Source organism: Branchiostoma lanceolatum, chromosome 15 (assembly GCF_035083965.1).
Source record: "Branchiostoma lanceolatum isolate klBraLanc5 chromosome 15, klBraLanc5.hap2, whole genome shotgun sequence".
Taxonomy (NCBI): Eukaryota; Metazoa; Chordata; class Leptocardii; order Amphioxiformes; family Branchiostomatidae; genus Branchiostoma; species Branchiostoma lanceolatum.
Genome location: NC_089736.1, coordinates 18,270,331 through 18,286,559, shown reverse-complemented (window position 1 = coordinate 18,286,559; position 16,229 = coordinate 18,270,331). Strand labels below are relative to the sequence as shown.

Below are 16,229 nucleotides of genomic sequence, written 5' to 3'. Positions count from 1 at the left end.
ATTAAATGACATTGGGTAGCGCTACGTAACTGATCACTGGACAGACTTGTAGCATTACCAGTGGCAATCAGTTTGACTGTCTGTTAGTAGTACCAGGTCCTTATCTTTTGAATATTGAATTTTGAATAAAAGGCAGAGATTGTAACTTCTGTCAGAATGTAATTGTTTGATGTAGAAATGACCAAATTTGGCATGATTTTGCCCAGTAATCTGAGATGCTGACCAATTGCAAGATGATGTAACATTATACCAGTCAGGCTAATACCAAAATATGTAATCTGTGGCCTTTCATGTCATGTTCATGGTATGAGTAACAGACCCTTGTTTGGCATCTCATTTGATTTGTTTATGTTGGCCACGGGGTATTGAATGATGATTATAGACATGTCCATTTTTACAGCCAATGAATGTTCCTATTTGAAGCATGCTAGGCTAATGCTAGCAATGTACACTGGAAAAAAAAACAGTAGCTATTCTGATTTTCCTAAAAACCAGGTACCTCATCTATTCTTTAAATTCTATCAATTGCTTCAACTGACTTGCTGCCCCACTTAGAGGGCACACCCAGTTTATTTTGGGTCTCAATTGCCTGTCAAATGATTCGAAGTTGCACACCCTCTAGTCTAGCGACCGTCTCTTCTAGGAAATATTTGAATCAGCCAAAACAGCTGTGTATGGGAATGAAGGGTAGGGCACAAAAAGTTTTTTCCAGTCAAAAATAATGCACAAAATTGGCCATTTTCATGTGAACCCATCACCTATAGTTCAGACACAAAAATGACTGGTATTACCAGAAAGAGAAAACTCTATGGTATAATCAAACCAATTATAAAGAACATCCTAACGCTGAGATTTTAATAACCAGGCGCGCGAGGCTTGACAACACAGCCAAAAGAATGCAACAAGGTTAATCTGGGGCAAAAAGTTGGTTTACATTCAATGCGGACGGTTACCCGGAAGGAAAGCTCGGCCCGATATCAATTTTCACCAAAAACATTTCGCAGCAGATGATGAGAGATGTGATCTCAAACCTCGGCCCTCGAAGCCCTTTCGTCACTTTTATCTCACGCACTCCAGTCGTGGAAGAATCGGTGTGTGCACCGTTAACCACAGGTTATAATGAAGGGCTATCCTTAGAGTTCCCACCACAGCACAATAAGTTGGTTGTTCATTATCATCACATTTTAGAGTCCAGGTTTCCTGTGAGAAGCCATTTGTTCAATGATCATGTTCAACCAGCTTGGTTTATCAAGCTACATGTACACCTGTCTGGTGGATGTTGGACAAGGTTTGAAACAAATTTGTGAACGAAATCTGTGTCTGCTTTACTTCTATTCTGACAGAATGAAAAAATACATTAGCTGGGATGGTAGAAATACATTCTTGCATTCAATGTTAAATCAGGGGACTTTGCTGGATGGGAGCACTGAAAACAAAATGTGCGTATGAAGCTTCTATCTAACAAATAACAATGACCAGGTCATGAAGAACCTTTTGTTAATCCTTCTATCATCTGCCCAACTTATTTTCTTTTTCAGGCAAAAGGTTTGCAGGGAAAAATTGTGGCCGAAAAGAACATTGATAGTAAGTTTAGTGTGCAAGATAGGCAATGACTAATGGGTGTCTATTGGGCAATATAATGGTGCATGTGTGTCATTAGTAATGGTGATATGGTGTGATGTAAGTTTCATTGTCCTGCTCTGAGATTGAGTCACTTTATTTGCAGAATCACTCCTATTCTGGAAGTGGACATTGTATCTTTACATGCAGCAAATGTTCTCAGTAGATCTATACTCAGGAAACCCAGTCTGTATTTTCCTTTTTGGCACAAAGGGCACTGTGATTTGACCTGAAACACCTTATGAAATATTGCCTGAAAGTTTTTTAGGATCAGTAACATCAGTATATAATGTTTTTCTCAAACAAGATTTACAAGTACAAGTACATATATGCCTATATTGGGGATGAAGACTTTGGATCATAGTTTGTATGGACTGTGGCTATGCATGCAGCAATAGTGACAGATATAACCCATTGCAGCTTAGGTTTAACCACTACCAGTGTACATGGAAGTAGAGAAAGTTGTATGGAGGTTCACCTGTTAAGATAATCGACAATAGTAATAGATTTACACTCTTTTTCTGTACACAAAGTAAAGCGCTTATAATACCAACAAGCTTTTGACCAGTCCTCTGGTCCTTCTCATTACACATTTGACCCAAAGCCTACGTCACTTGACCTGAGCTGAAGTGTGACGTCAGCAACGGGTCAAAGGTGCCTGGCAGTCTGTATCGGCCCCCGTCGCTGTTGACTCCAGAGGACAGGTGTGTGTTGTTTACCACATCCCGTGTCGAGGCTAAACCTTAGAATTTTTGGACCCTGCCAGGAATCTTACAATTACCAGGTTCTCAGAGCACCGATGGTCAAGTTTTGCAACATTCAGAAGTCTCCCAGCACATCCACATGGAGTCCCCTGGACATTCGGTGAGGTTGGACAAAGTCAGAATTCTGGACACTGAGCAGGATTATTTGTTAAGAGTGAAAGAGGTATAATCTACACTAAGGCCCACCCTCAACATGACACGGGTTGATACCGACTGCCGTTGCTGAGGTCAAGTGACATAGGCTACGGGTCAAATCAACTTGAGAAGGACCAGAGGACTGGTCAAAAGCTTGTTGGTAAGCGCTCTATACAGTCGAACCGCAGGTCACCCTAGAATGCGTTATTCTCTATGATACGCCGTTCGCCGCGTCATGATTTGACTCATAATTAGTTGCATGGGTGTAAACAACTTCCTGTCGTGCAGCAAAAAGACCTCAGACCTCCATAATGTTTATACTTTTTCAAATCTACAGGATTTGTTCAGTACATCAACAATTTAGATATTTTGCGCATTACAAAATAACAGCAAACGCTGTGGCTTTCGAAATATTAGCAATTTTTGGTCACTTTATTTGTGCTCATCTTTTTTACAGCTCACCTAGATCCAATTAGTTTTTTCCACAGTGTGATAGTCCAAATCTTCAGCTTTAAATCGATACCAAAGTTCTTTGGTTAATTTAAGGAGCAACGTGTTTGCCCCGAAAAAATAGAAGTCAGTTTTAGGGCATCTTTTTTCTGAAGGAGAAATTGAACACTATATATATATGACCTTTCACTATGATTTACAAAACGTAGACATTATGTACTGATATTGTCATACGTGCACAAGAATCCCACATTTTCTGGCTTCTGAATAATGTCACTCTTTTTCAGAAAATATATTTGCAACTGCAAGAATTAGATGTTATTTTTTTCTGAACTTCCCCAAACACTGGCTGAAAGTTACAACATTACGTCTGGGTTCAATCGTTCAAACGCTGGAGTTCGAAACCATTGACTTCAAATTTGACAATTTTTACAAAGTCGCTACCTTGTACTACAACCCTCTGTCTGTGTGTATTTGGGTATCATCATGTCACTTCTTATATTACATGTGGTAGCCGTGCCCATGTAGCTTCTAATACCAAGAAAAAAGTTTTATGACACCTTGCGAAATGAATCAAAATGTAACCAAAACGCAGGATAGTGTGCATCGGTAGCTACGTCAAGGCCAGAATTTCACCACCATGATTTGTGTGTGGTCGCAGTTTTTTTCGGGGAAGACCCGTTGCTCCTCATATAAACCAACTTAAGGTATTTTGGTATCAGTTTAAAGGTGAAAAAATGGACTATCGCGCTATGTGATTAGCTAGTTGGATCTAGGTGAACTGTAAAGAAGACGAGCTCAGATAAATTGACCAAAACTTGCTATTGTTTCGAAAGCCACCGCGGCCGCTGTCATTTTCCAATACACGAAATATCTAGATAGTTTTACTGGGCAAATCCTACAGATATGAAAAAGTATGAAGATTATGTAGGTCTGAGGTCTTTTTGTTGCACCTTAGGTAGTTGTTTACACCGATGCAACAGGGTCCAACCCAGGTCCGGACGTGACCCGGCGAACGCTGTCTTAGAACAGATGCACATAGCCGCCTGCGGTTGGACTGTATATTGTGTACGGAAACAGCGTATCTATCACTTAATTCTTTACTTGTTAAAAGTAAAGAAACTGGTAAAGGGATGACTTGTTAACTTCTTGGAAATCTTGGAAAATATATTGTCAAGCTTTTTGCACAGCAATATCCATGGTTTGCTCATATTTGTATTAAAAACTTAATATATATTTTGATGAAGATTTCAGGGAGACACAGCTTTTGTCAATACAGAATTATCATAAGTTCAAATTCAAAATGACTGGTACTTGTTTGTATTGTGCATAATTGTATTAGTTATCAGTCGTAATTTGGGTTTGCCATAGTCATGTTTAGATGTGTTTTTATCTCACAAGGTACATGTATAATCCTACCAGTACTAGTAGCTTCCACAAATATCATCAGCGCAAGCAAATGTCTTCAGCACAACTATGGGGGTCATCAGTTTTCTTATTGGGAGGAAAGGGAACTTCACAAGTTAAACAGGGCATGTTCTGGTGCAAATTTGGCTGCTTTGCTGTAAAGTATTATGAAATTTGCTAGAATGCCCGATTTTTCCATGCCGGGATTGGGACTAATTTCCTTTAAAAGTGTGTCTGTAATAATGCCAGATCATTGCTCTTTCCATGACTTGGGCAAATGGCTTGCAAGGCAGTTTTGTGTTTGCTTAATTCCATTGCGCACCTAATTGCCCCACCTAAAAATGCTCTGCTTGCTTCATCAACAGACACAGTGCCACAGAAGCTGTGATAATTGCTAACTTGACTAACCTCTGCTTGAAATCCTAAATTTAGGACGCTGCTGTAATGGAAAGCTGGAGTTAAGCATGCTGTGATTGCCGTCACAAGGTTCATTCCTGTGACCAAAGATGATGTTGTAATTATATCCCTTATATAGATGGAGGGGCTGGGCAGCAGTGCGGAGAGTCTTGCCAGTGCCAGATCTGTTCAAACTGTAATTCATATGGACAACAGCCAGGGGGAGCCAGTACATGGAGACCGGAGACAGAAGAATGATATGAGTTTCTCCCCATACTGCCCAATGCAGCTTGAAATACTCCTTGATTCAGCGCACTCATTACCAGAGACTCACAATGTGAAAAATATAGTGCAAGAGCCTGTTACAGTTAGGAAGGAGAGGAGTTCAGTCATCCAAGCTTGGACACTAACAGGGGAGACTAGCAGTCGTCACCCTGAAGAGTCATTGATGGGGTATGGAAATTTAAACGTGTGCTCTTCAATCGTGCCAAACATAGCTCTTTCTAACACACATGTCAACACAGGCACAACATGTGTGAAAAGTGATGATCCATGTGTGAAAAGTGATGATCCATGTGTGAAAAGTGATGATCCATGTGTGAAAAGTGATGATCCATGTGTGAAAAGTGATGATCCATGTGTTCACTGTGGAAAGCTTTTTCAAGACCACAGAAATAAGGAGTGTGCATTCCATGATGCTGATCTGTCAGTTTGTTTATCTGAAGATCTGCTGCCACAGTTTTCTATAGCTGAAGATGCCATAGTTTCTCAGGGTGCAAGTCTTTTTTCAGCTGTAAATAAGCTCAGAGTAGACAATGCTGCTAGTGGTAGTAAAGAGACTCAGAAGACAGAAACACCAATCGTACATGAAGGACACAGGGATGTTAACAGTAAGGATTATAATGATGACCAAAATTCAGATCCCAAGTTTACATCACAATCTGGATGTCAACTGCCTGTTTTTGAATCCATCCATAGTGTTAACTCTGTTGATTCTCAACCAACAAAACCAGTGCAGACAACAACTCACAAACTACAGTTTCCAGCAGAACTTTCCCAACATTACACCTTAGTGGATGGAATTATTGACACACTGAAAGACAGCATAGAGAAAGTCACATCAAAATGCAATGACTGTGATGGGGATCAGGATGTAAAAATAACACTGCAGCAGACAACTGAGCACTTAGATTGGCCTGAAGATGTCAGTAAAAACATTGCCACAGAGAAGCTAGACCACATTAGAGGTGTACCTTACATTAGAAGTGGAGGGCAGCCAGTGTTTCCTGTAAAGTTAAGTACTGGAATCAGTGTAGAACTTACAAGGAACCACAGTCAGGGCAGTCCCCATGTATGCAAGAAGTATGTTCTTGTAGAAGAGACTAAACGTTACACAAAAGTCAAAGACTCTGCAGGAGAAGACGTGAAAGAAATTGCCGTACGCCGCAAGAAAGAAGTAACCGCACCTCCAACAGCTGGTAACAGCAGACTGTGGGAAAATTTGCCAGAAAATGAAAAACAGGAAAGTGGAGAGAAGGCTTTGCAGAATTTACAGCTTTTTGTGAAAGAAGCAAGAGCAAAGTTCCGGATAAGAAGGGAGGCAGATGGTGAATGTTCTGATGGAAAATCTGGAGCCCTGTTGGTTCAACCCTCCCCTACAGCAGACAGTCCCCCCGTGGCACGGTTGGTTCAACCCTCCCCTGCAGCAGACAGTCCCCCCGTGGCACGGTTGGAGACAGGGGCGGCTGAAGATCAAGGTGTGCAGAGGTGTGAGAAGAAGGATCACAAGGATGAGCATGATGACAAGTTGTGCCATGAAGACGCCTCCTCAATGGAGACTAATCAGCAGTCTGATGTCAGAAGGAATCGGGCTCCAAGTGTTGCTGAGGAGCTGGGCATGGATATCATGGAGCCTGTCAACAGGTTAGTACATGTACCAACAGTTACTATATATACATGTACTAGCACTCAAGCTACTTGACTGTTATCTTGCATATCTTACTACCTGGATGTGTAACCTGGTTTCATCGACAAATCTTGTTGTGTTCCTCCTTGGAGGGGGAGCCATATTGTATAATGTCCCACACATGTACAAGTGTCATTAACTCCACTATCACATCTGTGTGTCCACCAAAATCCAACAATAGAAAGATGAACAAATTGCATCGTCCAACTCCTGCTTGTATACTATTATAGCAATAGCAACTAGAAAGGCAACATTTGCACGAGCAAATACAGCATATTTCACCCATATCCCTCCCCATGCAAAAATGGCCTGTTCCAAAGTCGCACCCGAATCAATCATTCGCAGGCATCAGTGTCTGATGCATGGCGGCTGCAGACATGCTTAGGGCTCGCCAGGCTGGTCTGCTCTCGGCATGGACCCTCCAGTTGTTTCTGGTGACTCCCAGCTGGTGACTGGAGCGAGTTGAAGATCTGGTCTTCCCATCTTCCTCTAGGGCGACCTCTAGGTCGCTTCCTTGACGGGTTAGGTTCCGATAAAATCAGTTTGATGGCGTCCTGAGTAGGAACCGCCCTGGAGACGTGACCCAGGAAGATCATCTGTTGCTTTGTGATTCTACAACTAACCGGCAGTTGGTTGGTTCTGCAACGGACCGTTTCGTTGGTAATGAAGTCATCCCAATGGATGCCTTCAATCTTCCTCAATCACTGAGAGTCGAAGGCATCTAGTTTGTGTGCTAGTGCCTGTGTAAGGGTCCATGTCTCGGTACCGTACAAGAGGACGGATAAGACTAGAGTGTTATACGTGTGTAGCTTGGTTGATCTTGAGAGGTGTTTACAGCGCCACACACAATCCAAGGAGGCAAAGGCCGCTGAGGCTATTCCCAGTATTCCTTTAATGTCCTGCTCGGACTCACAGTCTGATGTGATGAGACTTCCCAGGTAGTTGAAGCGTTGGACAACCTCGACTGGTTCTCTGATGGGAGGGCAAACTGGTTGGTCCAAGAAATCTCTCAGCGACTGGAGCTTTGTCTTCAGCCAACTGACCTCTAGGCCCAGACTCTGGCTCTCCACAGAGAATATCTCGAGCGTGCTGACGAGGGCTTCAAAGATTTCTGCAAGCAAGGCGACATCGTTCGCGTAGTCCATGTCGGTGAAGGTATGGTCTGTGTAGGTAGTTCCGCACATACCGCGTCCCACCGTCCTGGTCATCACGTGGTCAACGGCAGTGTTGAACAGTGTTGGAGCTAAGACACAACCTTGGCGAACGCCGCTGCAAAGCTCAAACCAATCAGAGTAGTTTGACCCAACTCTGACACAACTTACAGTGTCCGTGTAAAGTTCTTGGATGAGGCGGATGATCTTGTCTGGGAGGCCCCTGGCGCGCAGTAGCTTCCACAAGGACGGTCTGTGGACAGAGTCAAAGGCGGCCTTCAGGTCCACGTATGCTACGTACAGGGCTTCCCTATATACTCTCTCCTCTTCTCAGCGAGTAGCCTGAGAGCTAGTATCCTGTCAGCTGTGGACCTGCCCGGTGTGAAGCCACTTTGCTCTGGTCTCTGTGAGTTCACTAAGGGTTCTTTGATCCGGTTGAGAATTACCATACTGAACACCTTAGCTGGAACTGAGAGTAGGGTGATACCACGGTGGTTCTTGCATTCTTGCCTGCTACCCTTGTTCTTGTAGAAGGGCAAGATTACACCTTTCTTCCAGTCCTCTGGGCAGTTGCCATCTTCCCAGATGGCTGCAAACAGTCCCTGTAACCAAGCAGTGATGCATTCGCCTCCTTCCTTCAGGAGCTCAGGTGAGATGCCATCAAACCCTAATGCTTTGCGGTTCTTCAGCTTGAGGACGGCTCTTCTGACCTCATCTTCTGTAGGAGGGTCAGTGCTGATGTTGGGGTCCGGTATAGCGGCAGCTGCAAGGTCATCTAGTACTACTGAGGGGGGAGTTGGGGGTGGTCTGTTCAGAAGGTTGGAGTAGTACTCTTTCCATCTGTCCATTTGCTGCTGTGGCGTTTGCAGGGCACTGCCGTCTTCAGCCACCACTGGGCCTACTGCAGGAGGGGTGGTTTTGCCTGCAACTTTACGCAGTGCTTCATATACTGCTTTGGGTCTGCCAGCAGCACTGGCTGCTTCCACGTCCTCTGCAACCCGTCTCAGCCACCGCTGTTTGTCTCCTCTAAGCAGCGACTGTCTTGTGGAACTGAGGGCTCTGTAGGTTGTCATGTCACCGGTGAGGCGAGCTTGTCTGCGGTTTTCGAGGGTCAAGGGTCACCATCCAAGATGGCCGCCACCTCTGGACTATCAGCCCTGAGGATTTAATTTCATCCGAATCCTCAGTGGGGGTAGTCCTTGGAGGCCAGCACCACCACCAGTTAAGTTGTAGACAGGGTTTACAGTTCTTTTATGTTATTACTTATGATTTCGGTTTGCTAATTAGAAACTTAGAACCCATATAGTATCGGTGTTATGACACCCCCCTCCCACCCCAGGTTCTGTACTTGTATCTTATGAGTTTTCAAACTTATTCTTTTGTTGATATTACCTACCAAGTGTGACCCAAAGCCCTGACCGGAGAAGGAAAACTCTGTAAAACCCGGCGTAGGGCTTGCAACCCGACACGTATCATTTGCAGCAGAATCTACAGACATGCGTAGGGGACAGACCCCCAGAAGAAATACTGACCTTCCAGCCGAATCCCGACTCGGAACCTGGAATGTACTGTCCATGAGAGAGGATGGATCAGCTGAACTGGTCGCGAGGGAGCTTAACAAAGTAAACATCTCCATCACCGCTCTCAGTGAGGTCCGCTGGCCTGGCTCCGGAGAACACTGTGCAGAGGGCATCTCCTATATCTACAGTCACTGTGGCAGAGGAGACGGACAACACCACCAAGGTGTCGCTCTAGCACTGGACAGGTGCGCCCGGAACGCACTTATAACATGGGAACCTATATCTGAACGCATGCTCAAGGCAAGGTTTACACACCGCTATGGTTATTTGACTGTGATTTCTGTCTATGCTCCAACAAACTCCAGTAATGACACAGACAAAACCACTTTTTACAACCTGCTGTCTGATGTAATGTCAGGAGTCAACCGCCGCGACCTTATCGTAGTTATGGGCGATTTTGATGCCACAACAGGAAGAGATAGGTCCGGCTATGAGCAGTGCCTAGGTCCACATGGGCATGGCACCAGGAATGACAACGGAGACCGCCTTCTTCAACTCTGCCAGCTACATCATCTGAAGGTATGCGGCAGTTATTTCAAACGTAAAAGTATCCACAGACTGTCCTGGTTTAGTAATGATGGCCATACCAGAAAAGAGATCGATCATGTCTTAATGAACCACAGAAGGAACTGTATTCATAACTGCAGAGTGTACCGCAGTGCAGAGTTCGGCAATACAGATCACCGCCTAGTGGTAGCCATGTGTAAAATCTCTCTGAAAAAGAACAGCCCATCTGGAGAGCCATCATACAGACCAGACATCCGGAAACTCCAAAATCCAGCCCACCTGCAAAAGTTCCAGGGTGAAGTAAGGAGGAAATACACAACCAGTCAAACTGACTCCCATAATGTAGAACTAGTATGGTCTGAGCTTAAAGATGGCATCCTGGTTGCCGCAAGAACAGCCCTCGGAAAGAAAACAAGAAACCTTAAACCCTGGATCAGCGAAGAGACTCTGACGGTAGTCGAAAACCGCACCCGAACAAAATTGAAATGTCCAAAAAAATTCTGCCCTTAAAGTGATCTATTGCAAAGTCATCCCAGCCCGAAATGGAGCTTCCCAATTTTGACCTCTAATACAAGTATGGACTGTTTCACAGGCATTTACCCCATACATAAGGGACTACTGAAAAAAAAACTTCTACTAAAAGATAGGATCACCCCAGTCCAAATTGAATTTGACAAGAATGGTCCTTCCATGCAGGAATGGACTCTTCCAGAAGCATTCCCATGTAGAATGGACCAGTCCAAAACCACATCCAATATACCGTAAAATTCCTATTTACGTACGCACCCCTCCTAACGTATGCACCCCCGATTTGGGGACGATTGCGGGCCTGACTCAGTGACTCAGTTGAAACGTTCAGGGAAAAAACCCTCCTAACGTACGCACCCCCTCTCAAGCATTTCGGTGGATAGTTAGAGGTTGACATGATCATCCTTCCAAAGATGTTTACCGACTTGAAGGGTTACTGAGAAAATGTTTCTGGGTAGAAAATGTCAAACAATTCAAATATATGTATTATTTATTCTTTATTACTGATTGAATGTGTGGAAGCATTCCACAATTCATTTGCATGAAGATGTACCGTACTCTCAAGCTGATATGCGATTTTTAGGAGGAAGAACCCCTCCTAACGTACGCACCCCGACTTTGGCATCGGCCTGGAGCACCTGCTTGCGACTTGAAAAGTTTAAAAAGTGCGTACGTAAATAGGGATTTTACGGTAATAAAGAAAATCTCTACCCGTGTACCAAATTCCAGCTCATTTGGCCCAGGGACGACTGAGATGAATCCCTTTGAAGATTTGACAGGAGAAAGAGAAGAAGAAGAAACATGACCAACTAGAAAGGCCGACATTCGTTCGCGAGCAAATACAGCATATTTCACTCCCTCCCCATGCAATGATGGATGTTTTGTAATGATCTATACTACATAAATTTGAATGACATTGTGCGCATGTTCCTGCAATGTGACCTCAGGTAACCCGAATGGAACACATGTTCGTTGGCCAACAGCAGATGGAATGGGCCAAACCTTAGATAGAACGTGGAACAGGGATAGGACTTTTGGCCCATTTTTTGTCTGAAAATTGGCCCAAAAGTCCCAAAATGAGTAATTTGAAAGTGATCTTTACCAATAATGTGATTGAAGTCCTGTGGGCACATGTTCAAGGAACCCTTAAACTGAATTTCAGGTGATTCCGTTGTAATACCAGGGCACAGGAGTCCAAAATATACATTAATTATTTTCTAAAATGTAAAAAAAAACGTCTATAGAATGGTTTTAATCAGGTCACTTGGCCCACAAATGAAAAAGTTGAATCCATTTGAAGATTTGTCAGAAGGAGGAGAAGAAGAACAAAAAACAACATTTCACTCTACCAATACATACAGTATACTATGGGGAGTGAAATATGAAAACAATATATTTCTTCTTTTGTGTATCCTCTAACAAACCTCTTGTGTATCACTGAGGGGTGGTGTAACGACGGGTTACAGCAGGGCAGCTGTAAGTCCGGCCTTGAAGCCCAGGGTACTGTAAACTGTTGGGGCTTGCACAATGTGCCCCGGAAGTGAGTTCCACTCTCTTATCGTACATGAAAAAAAGGAAAATCTGAAACAGTCTACATGTACATGTAGGCAATCCGACCCGCGGTCGGGCTGGGAATGAGGGTGAAGAACAATGTTTTACAGTATTTATGCAAATTTGCCCGTTTCAGTTGAGAAAATGTTTTAAGAAGATGCGTGCCATCTGAACCTGCAGGTACACAGCAGAAGGAATTGCGAGTGACTTGCAGAAGACGTCGTCTGAAGTCAGCATCGCCTACTGTACTGGTAGTACTGAAGACCTGTCCACAGCCCAGGTTCATCCGCTACAGGACTACTGGGCACTTACAGCTCTGGTCATGGTCAGTCTTACCTTAGTACTTCTGGGCTAATTTGCATGATTGACAAGGAAACTTTACATAAAACATGTAAATCCACTACGTTCCAACTGCATTTTGTCAAAAGGGCTCAACCACAAGATGTGTTTCTGTCTTCTTTCTCCCACCCAGTCTAGCAGACATGAGAAGTTGTCAGAGCTCCATCTTGGCGCACCTGGACACTATGACTTGCACTTCACATCCCCAAAAGAGGTAGGAGCCTTTTATCTTGTATCATTGAAACTATGATACCCCATTTATTATGCCAACGAAACATATTGTTTTTGTCAGGTTTCCTCTCCTTCTCCTGTCAAGTCTTCAAAGCGATTCATCTCGGTCATCCGTTGGCCAAATGGGCAGAAAATTATGCAGGTAGAGTAAATGCATACCCTTAGGCTTTTTTTTTTTTTTTTGGTATAGGTTTTGAAAAAAAATGATTTTATTGAGGTTTTATGGTCATTTTCAGACCAAAATCGCACATTATGGCCTCTAGTGCCGCGGTATTAAAACCAAAGGACCTGAAATTTGGTGTAGTTGTGCAAGACCTCGTTCATACTAAGTCGCCCGAATTGCTGAACTTGCCGAAGCCGCATTGATGTGGCCTAGTATGTGAAAACGCCCGATGCGCATCGCAACGAATCTACCTCCGGGAGGTAGATTACTACTGACTTGGCAGCATTCCGGCTTAGTATGAACGCTCCAAGTTGCTCGATGCACATCGGGCGCATTACTTTGCATATTGACCCGGACATGGTTCAAGGGTTCATATGTGACGTCAGTCTTGATTTCCGCTTATTTGCCGCCACAACACGATATTCGCCTAGCTTGTTGGAATATTTCGCGGAAATATGGCAGAAAATCGGGCGATTGTGGTATCTGGGATGACGAAGAGACACGCTTGCTCATGGCCATCTTCGGGGATGTGGGGATACAGACGATCCCGCCAGAACAAGAGCGTGTATGAGGAAGTAGCGATTTTACAACTTACGCTCGTTCGTGTGAAGGTATGCGGCCGATAGTTAGAATAAACATGTAATTTTCTTAATGCTAATATGAATAAAGGTCCCATCTCGTGCTTCTGTTAACATGTTCGATGTGGCCTAGCCTTCTTTACTATTACACAATTTCAGGCAGAAATTAACATTATATCGAGTCTCCTAATTTTCATATAGGTCACGTATTTCAATTCAGTGACTTCTGAATAGCACGCGACAAAAAGTGAAAGTTTGCGCAATTCAATAGAACGCGGTCACATGAACTTTCAAAAACATACGATCTTCAAGCAGTGGGGAATGTGAGCACTAAGTAGCTGCGCTCAAGTCGGACAGTCTCTGAACTGAGTTTACCAGTTTTTTTGCAAAAGATAGGCAAAGGTTCATTCGTCGTTTAGACAAGGCCGTGAGGTTCAGAGTGGTCAGTGCCGAGGTGTAGATTGTGTACTTAATACCAAGTATGATCCTGCTCGCTCTTCTCTGCAAATCAGACAAATTAGCAAGACAGCTTTACAATAAACACAATAGTTTGAAGGTATGTATTGGATGGGAGAAACATTACTCAGGTGCTGGGCACCTCCTGATTCATTGATTCATTCATTCATTCATTCGGGTAAATAGCTCAGTTCAGAATCTGCCTACCTTAAACCACCCCTTAAATTTCAACATCTAAAGTAAAGTCATGCACATATAGGTTTGTTTGGAGACATTAGATGTTTTTAAACTGTAACTGACAGAGAGGTTACCATGATAGTTCTTGAGAATGCGATTGCCATTACCATGATGTCTTTATTCCTTCTCACAAGCATGTGATCCGGGAGGTGGAGTTAGCCAGGTGCTGTATGGTCCAGTACAGAAGACAGCTGGTGCACCTGCAGCTGTTGTTTGCACAGTGTTATGCTGCCTTCTACAACCACATGACTGGACAGGAAAGGTCAGAGTGGACATGTGCAAACTACTGTTGAATGTATTGATGTGTGAGTTCTCCAGGACTTGTTGTTTATAGTTATACATGAATGTTATAGTCAATGACTTTTGTCTTACATGTACAATGTGTATTGAATAAAGAGAGTTATTTTGATGTGTACCTAGGCTGGAGGTGGAGTCACTGGTCCTCCTGCGGGCGGAGGTTTCCCGTGAGGGGGAGGAGTTACAGACTTTGTTAGGGAGCCATCTACAGGCTGTCATAGAACAGGTATGCTGCAGGGTTTCTGATGGGCAATCTTCTGAATCGTCATCAAAATACATTTACTAATGAGATGTTTGAATGTTTAACTGTAAATCTGTTAAAAATGATTTCTTCACCCTAAGGGTGTTGTTTTTAGCTTGTCAGTCTTTCTGTTTGTCAGTCTGTCCGTATGTCTACATGATTGTTTGTTCATGTATTCTGTAATCCCCCGGAATATACACAATGAACTATTGCCATACATCCTCAGTGCTGCTATTTTCATTACCTTTGCCAAGACGGTTAATTTTCTGTTCCTTAAATGTAGTAATTTTGTAAAAAGTTCTATTTATTATATAATAAGTAAATTTATATTTTTTTGCATTCTATCTGTAAGTTTGTGCCTTGCTGCATGTTTGGTCACATGACCATCGTGACCTGGGCTTTGGACCTACTTTCTTTCACCGAGAAGGTTATATTTTACGGAGCGTGTCTGTGCGTCTGTTAGTGAACAGGATAAGTCGAGAATGCCTGGATGGATTGTCGGTAGGTATGTGCAAACCCTCAAGATGATTAGATTTTGGGCGAAGTACTTCGCATAATTATCGAGGAAAGTTTGAAAATCTGTTATATTGCATCATCAGTCTCTATACCAGCTGGTAAGTGCTACTGGTGTAGGCTGGAGGTTTTGCCTGGGGCCATGGATTATTCCCAGGGGCGATTAAATGGTAGTGATGAGAGGACGCCTAAACCGCAACAGCTACCAGATCCTACCTTGGCTTGCTGGACTAGAGTGGTAACAAGAGTGGTTTGAAAAAAAGAAAAACACAGGCGACGTGAGGATTAGTAAGAAAGGGATGATTGAGCCTAATTATCACATTTATAGATAATGTATTTTCAGTAGCGTTTATGTGTGTGCGTGTGTGCGTGTGTGTGCGTGTGTGTGTGTGTGTAGATAAGGAGCATAACTCGAGAAGGCTTGGATGGATTGTATTGATGTTTGGTATGCGGGTAGGATGGCAATAGCTTTTGAAATCAGAATATAATTTGCATAATTAATAAGTAAAGATTGTATGACGATCATAGACAAACATGTGACATGCGCCTGAGAAAGAGAAATATTGATAAATACTAATCATGCAAATTAAGACCTCATTTGCATAATTAATTAGAAAAAACTATAACTCAAGAAGGAGCTGATGACTCATGATTTTTTATATGGATAGCTTAGGTGATACTTGGTATAATCAAATGGTAATTATTTGATTGCATAATTAATTAGGACTTTCGTAAACCCACTACGTTCCATGATAGGACTATTCAACTATTCTACTTAGCCTCGTAACGTTTGTAACTGAGGCTCAGGAAGAGAGGAATAAAGATTATGCCATGATAGGTTTTAAAAATGCTACAATAGCCTTCTTTGCTAAGATAACACTGTCATACTTTGGACAACTTCTGTTATTTGGGTGGAGAAGATGATCAATTGATGTAGTTTATGCAAATGAGGACCTTTTTTGTATAATCAATGATAAAAACACCCTAGATACATCAGTCATAAAGGCTTAACTTATTGGCAAAGGTATGACGTTGTGAAACTCTAGTTTCCAAATAAAGAATGATTTTACATACTTGTCAAAATGTTGCGTTCACTTGTGGCGATGACTTGCAATGATG

General features: G+C 43.1%; 1 protein-coding gene across 4 annotated transcripts in view; it reads left to right on the top strand.

The window, feature by feature from the left end:
• LOC136420562 (uncharacterized) overlaps positions 1-16,229 on the top strand; it is a 53,075-nt gene that overhangs the window by 30,047 nt on the left and 6,799 nt on the right. For all 4 annotated transcript variants that reach the window (XM_066407528.1, XM_066407527.1, XM_066407529.1 and 1 more), the window contains 5 exons: positions 4,912-6,695; positions 12,236-12,380; positions 12,528-12,608; positions 14,194-14,321; positions 14,480-14,582. In XM_066407528.1, coding sequence (XP_066263625.1) covers positions 4,912-6,695; positions 12,236-12,380; positions 12,528-12,608; positions 14,194-14,321; positions 14,480-14,582 — 2,241 coding nt within the window. The remainder of the gene's footprint in view (positions 1-4,911; positions 6,696-12,235; positions 12,381-12,527; positions 12,609-14,193; positions 14,322-14,479; positions 14,583-16,229) is intronic.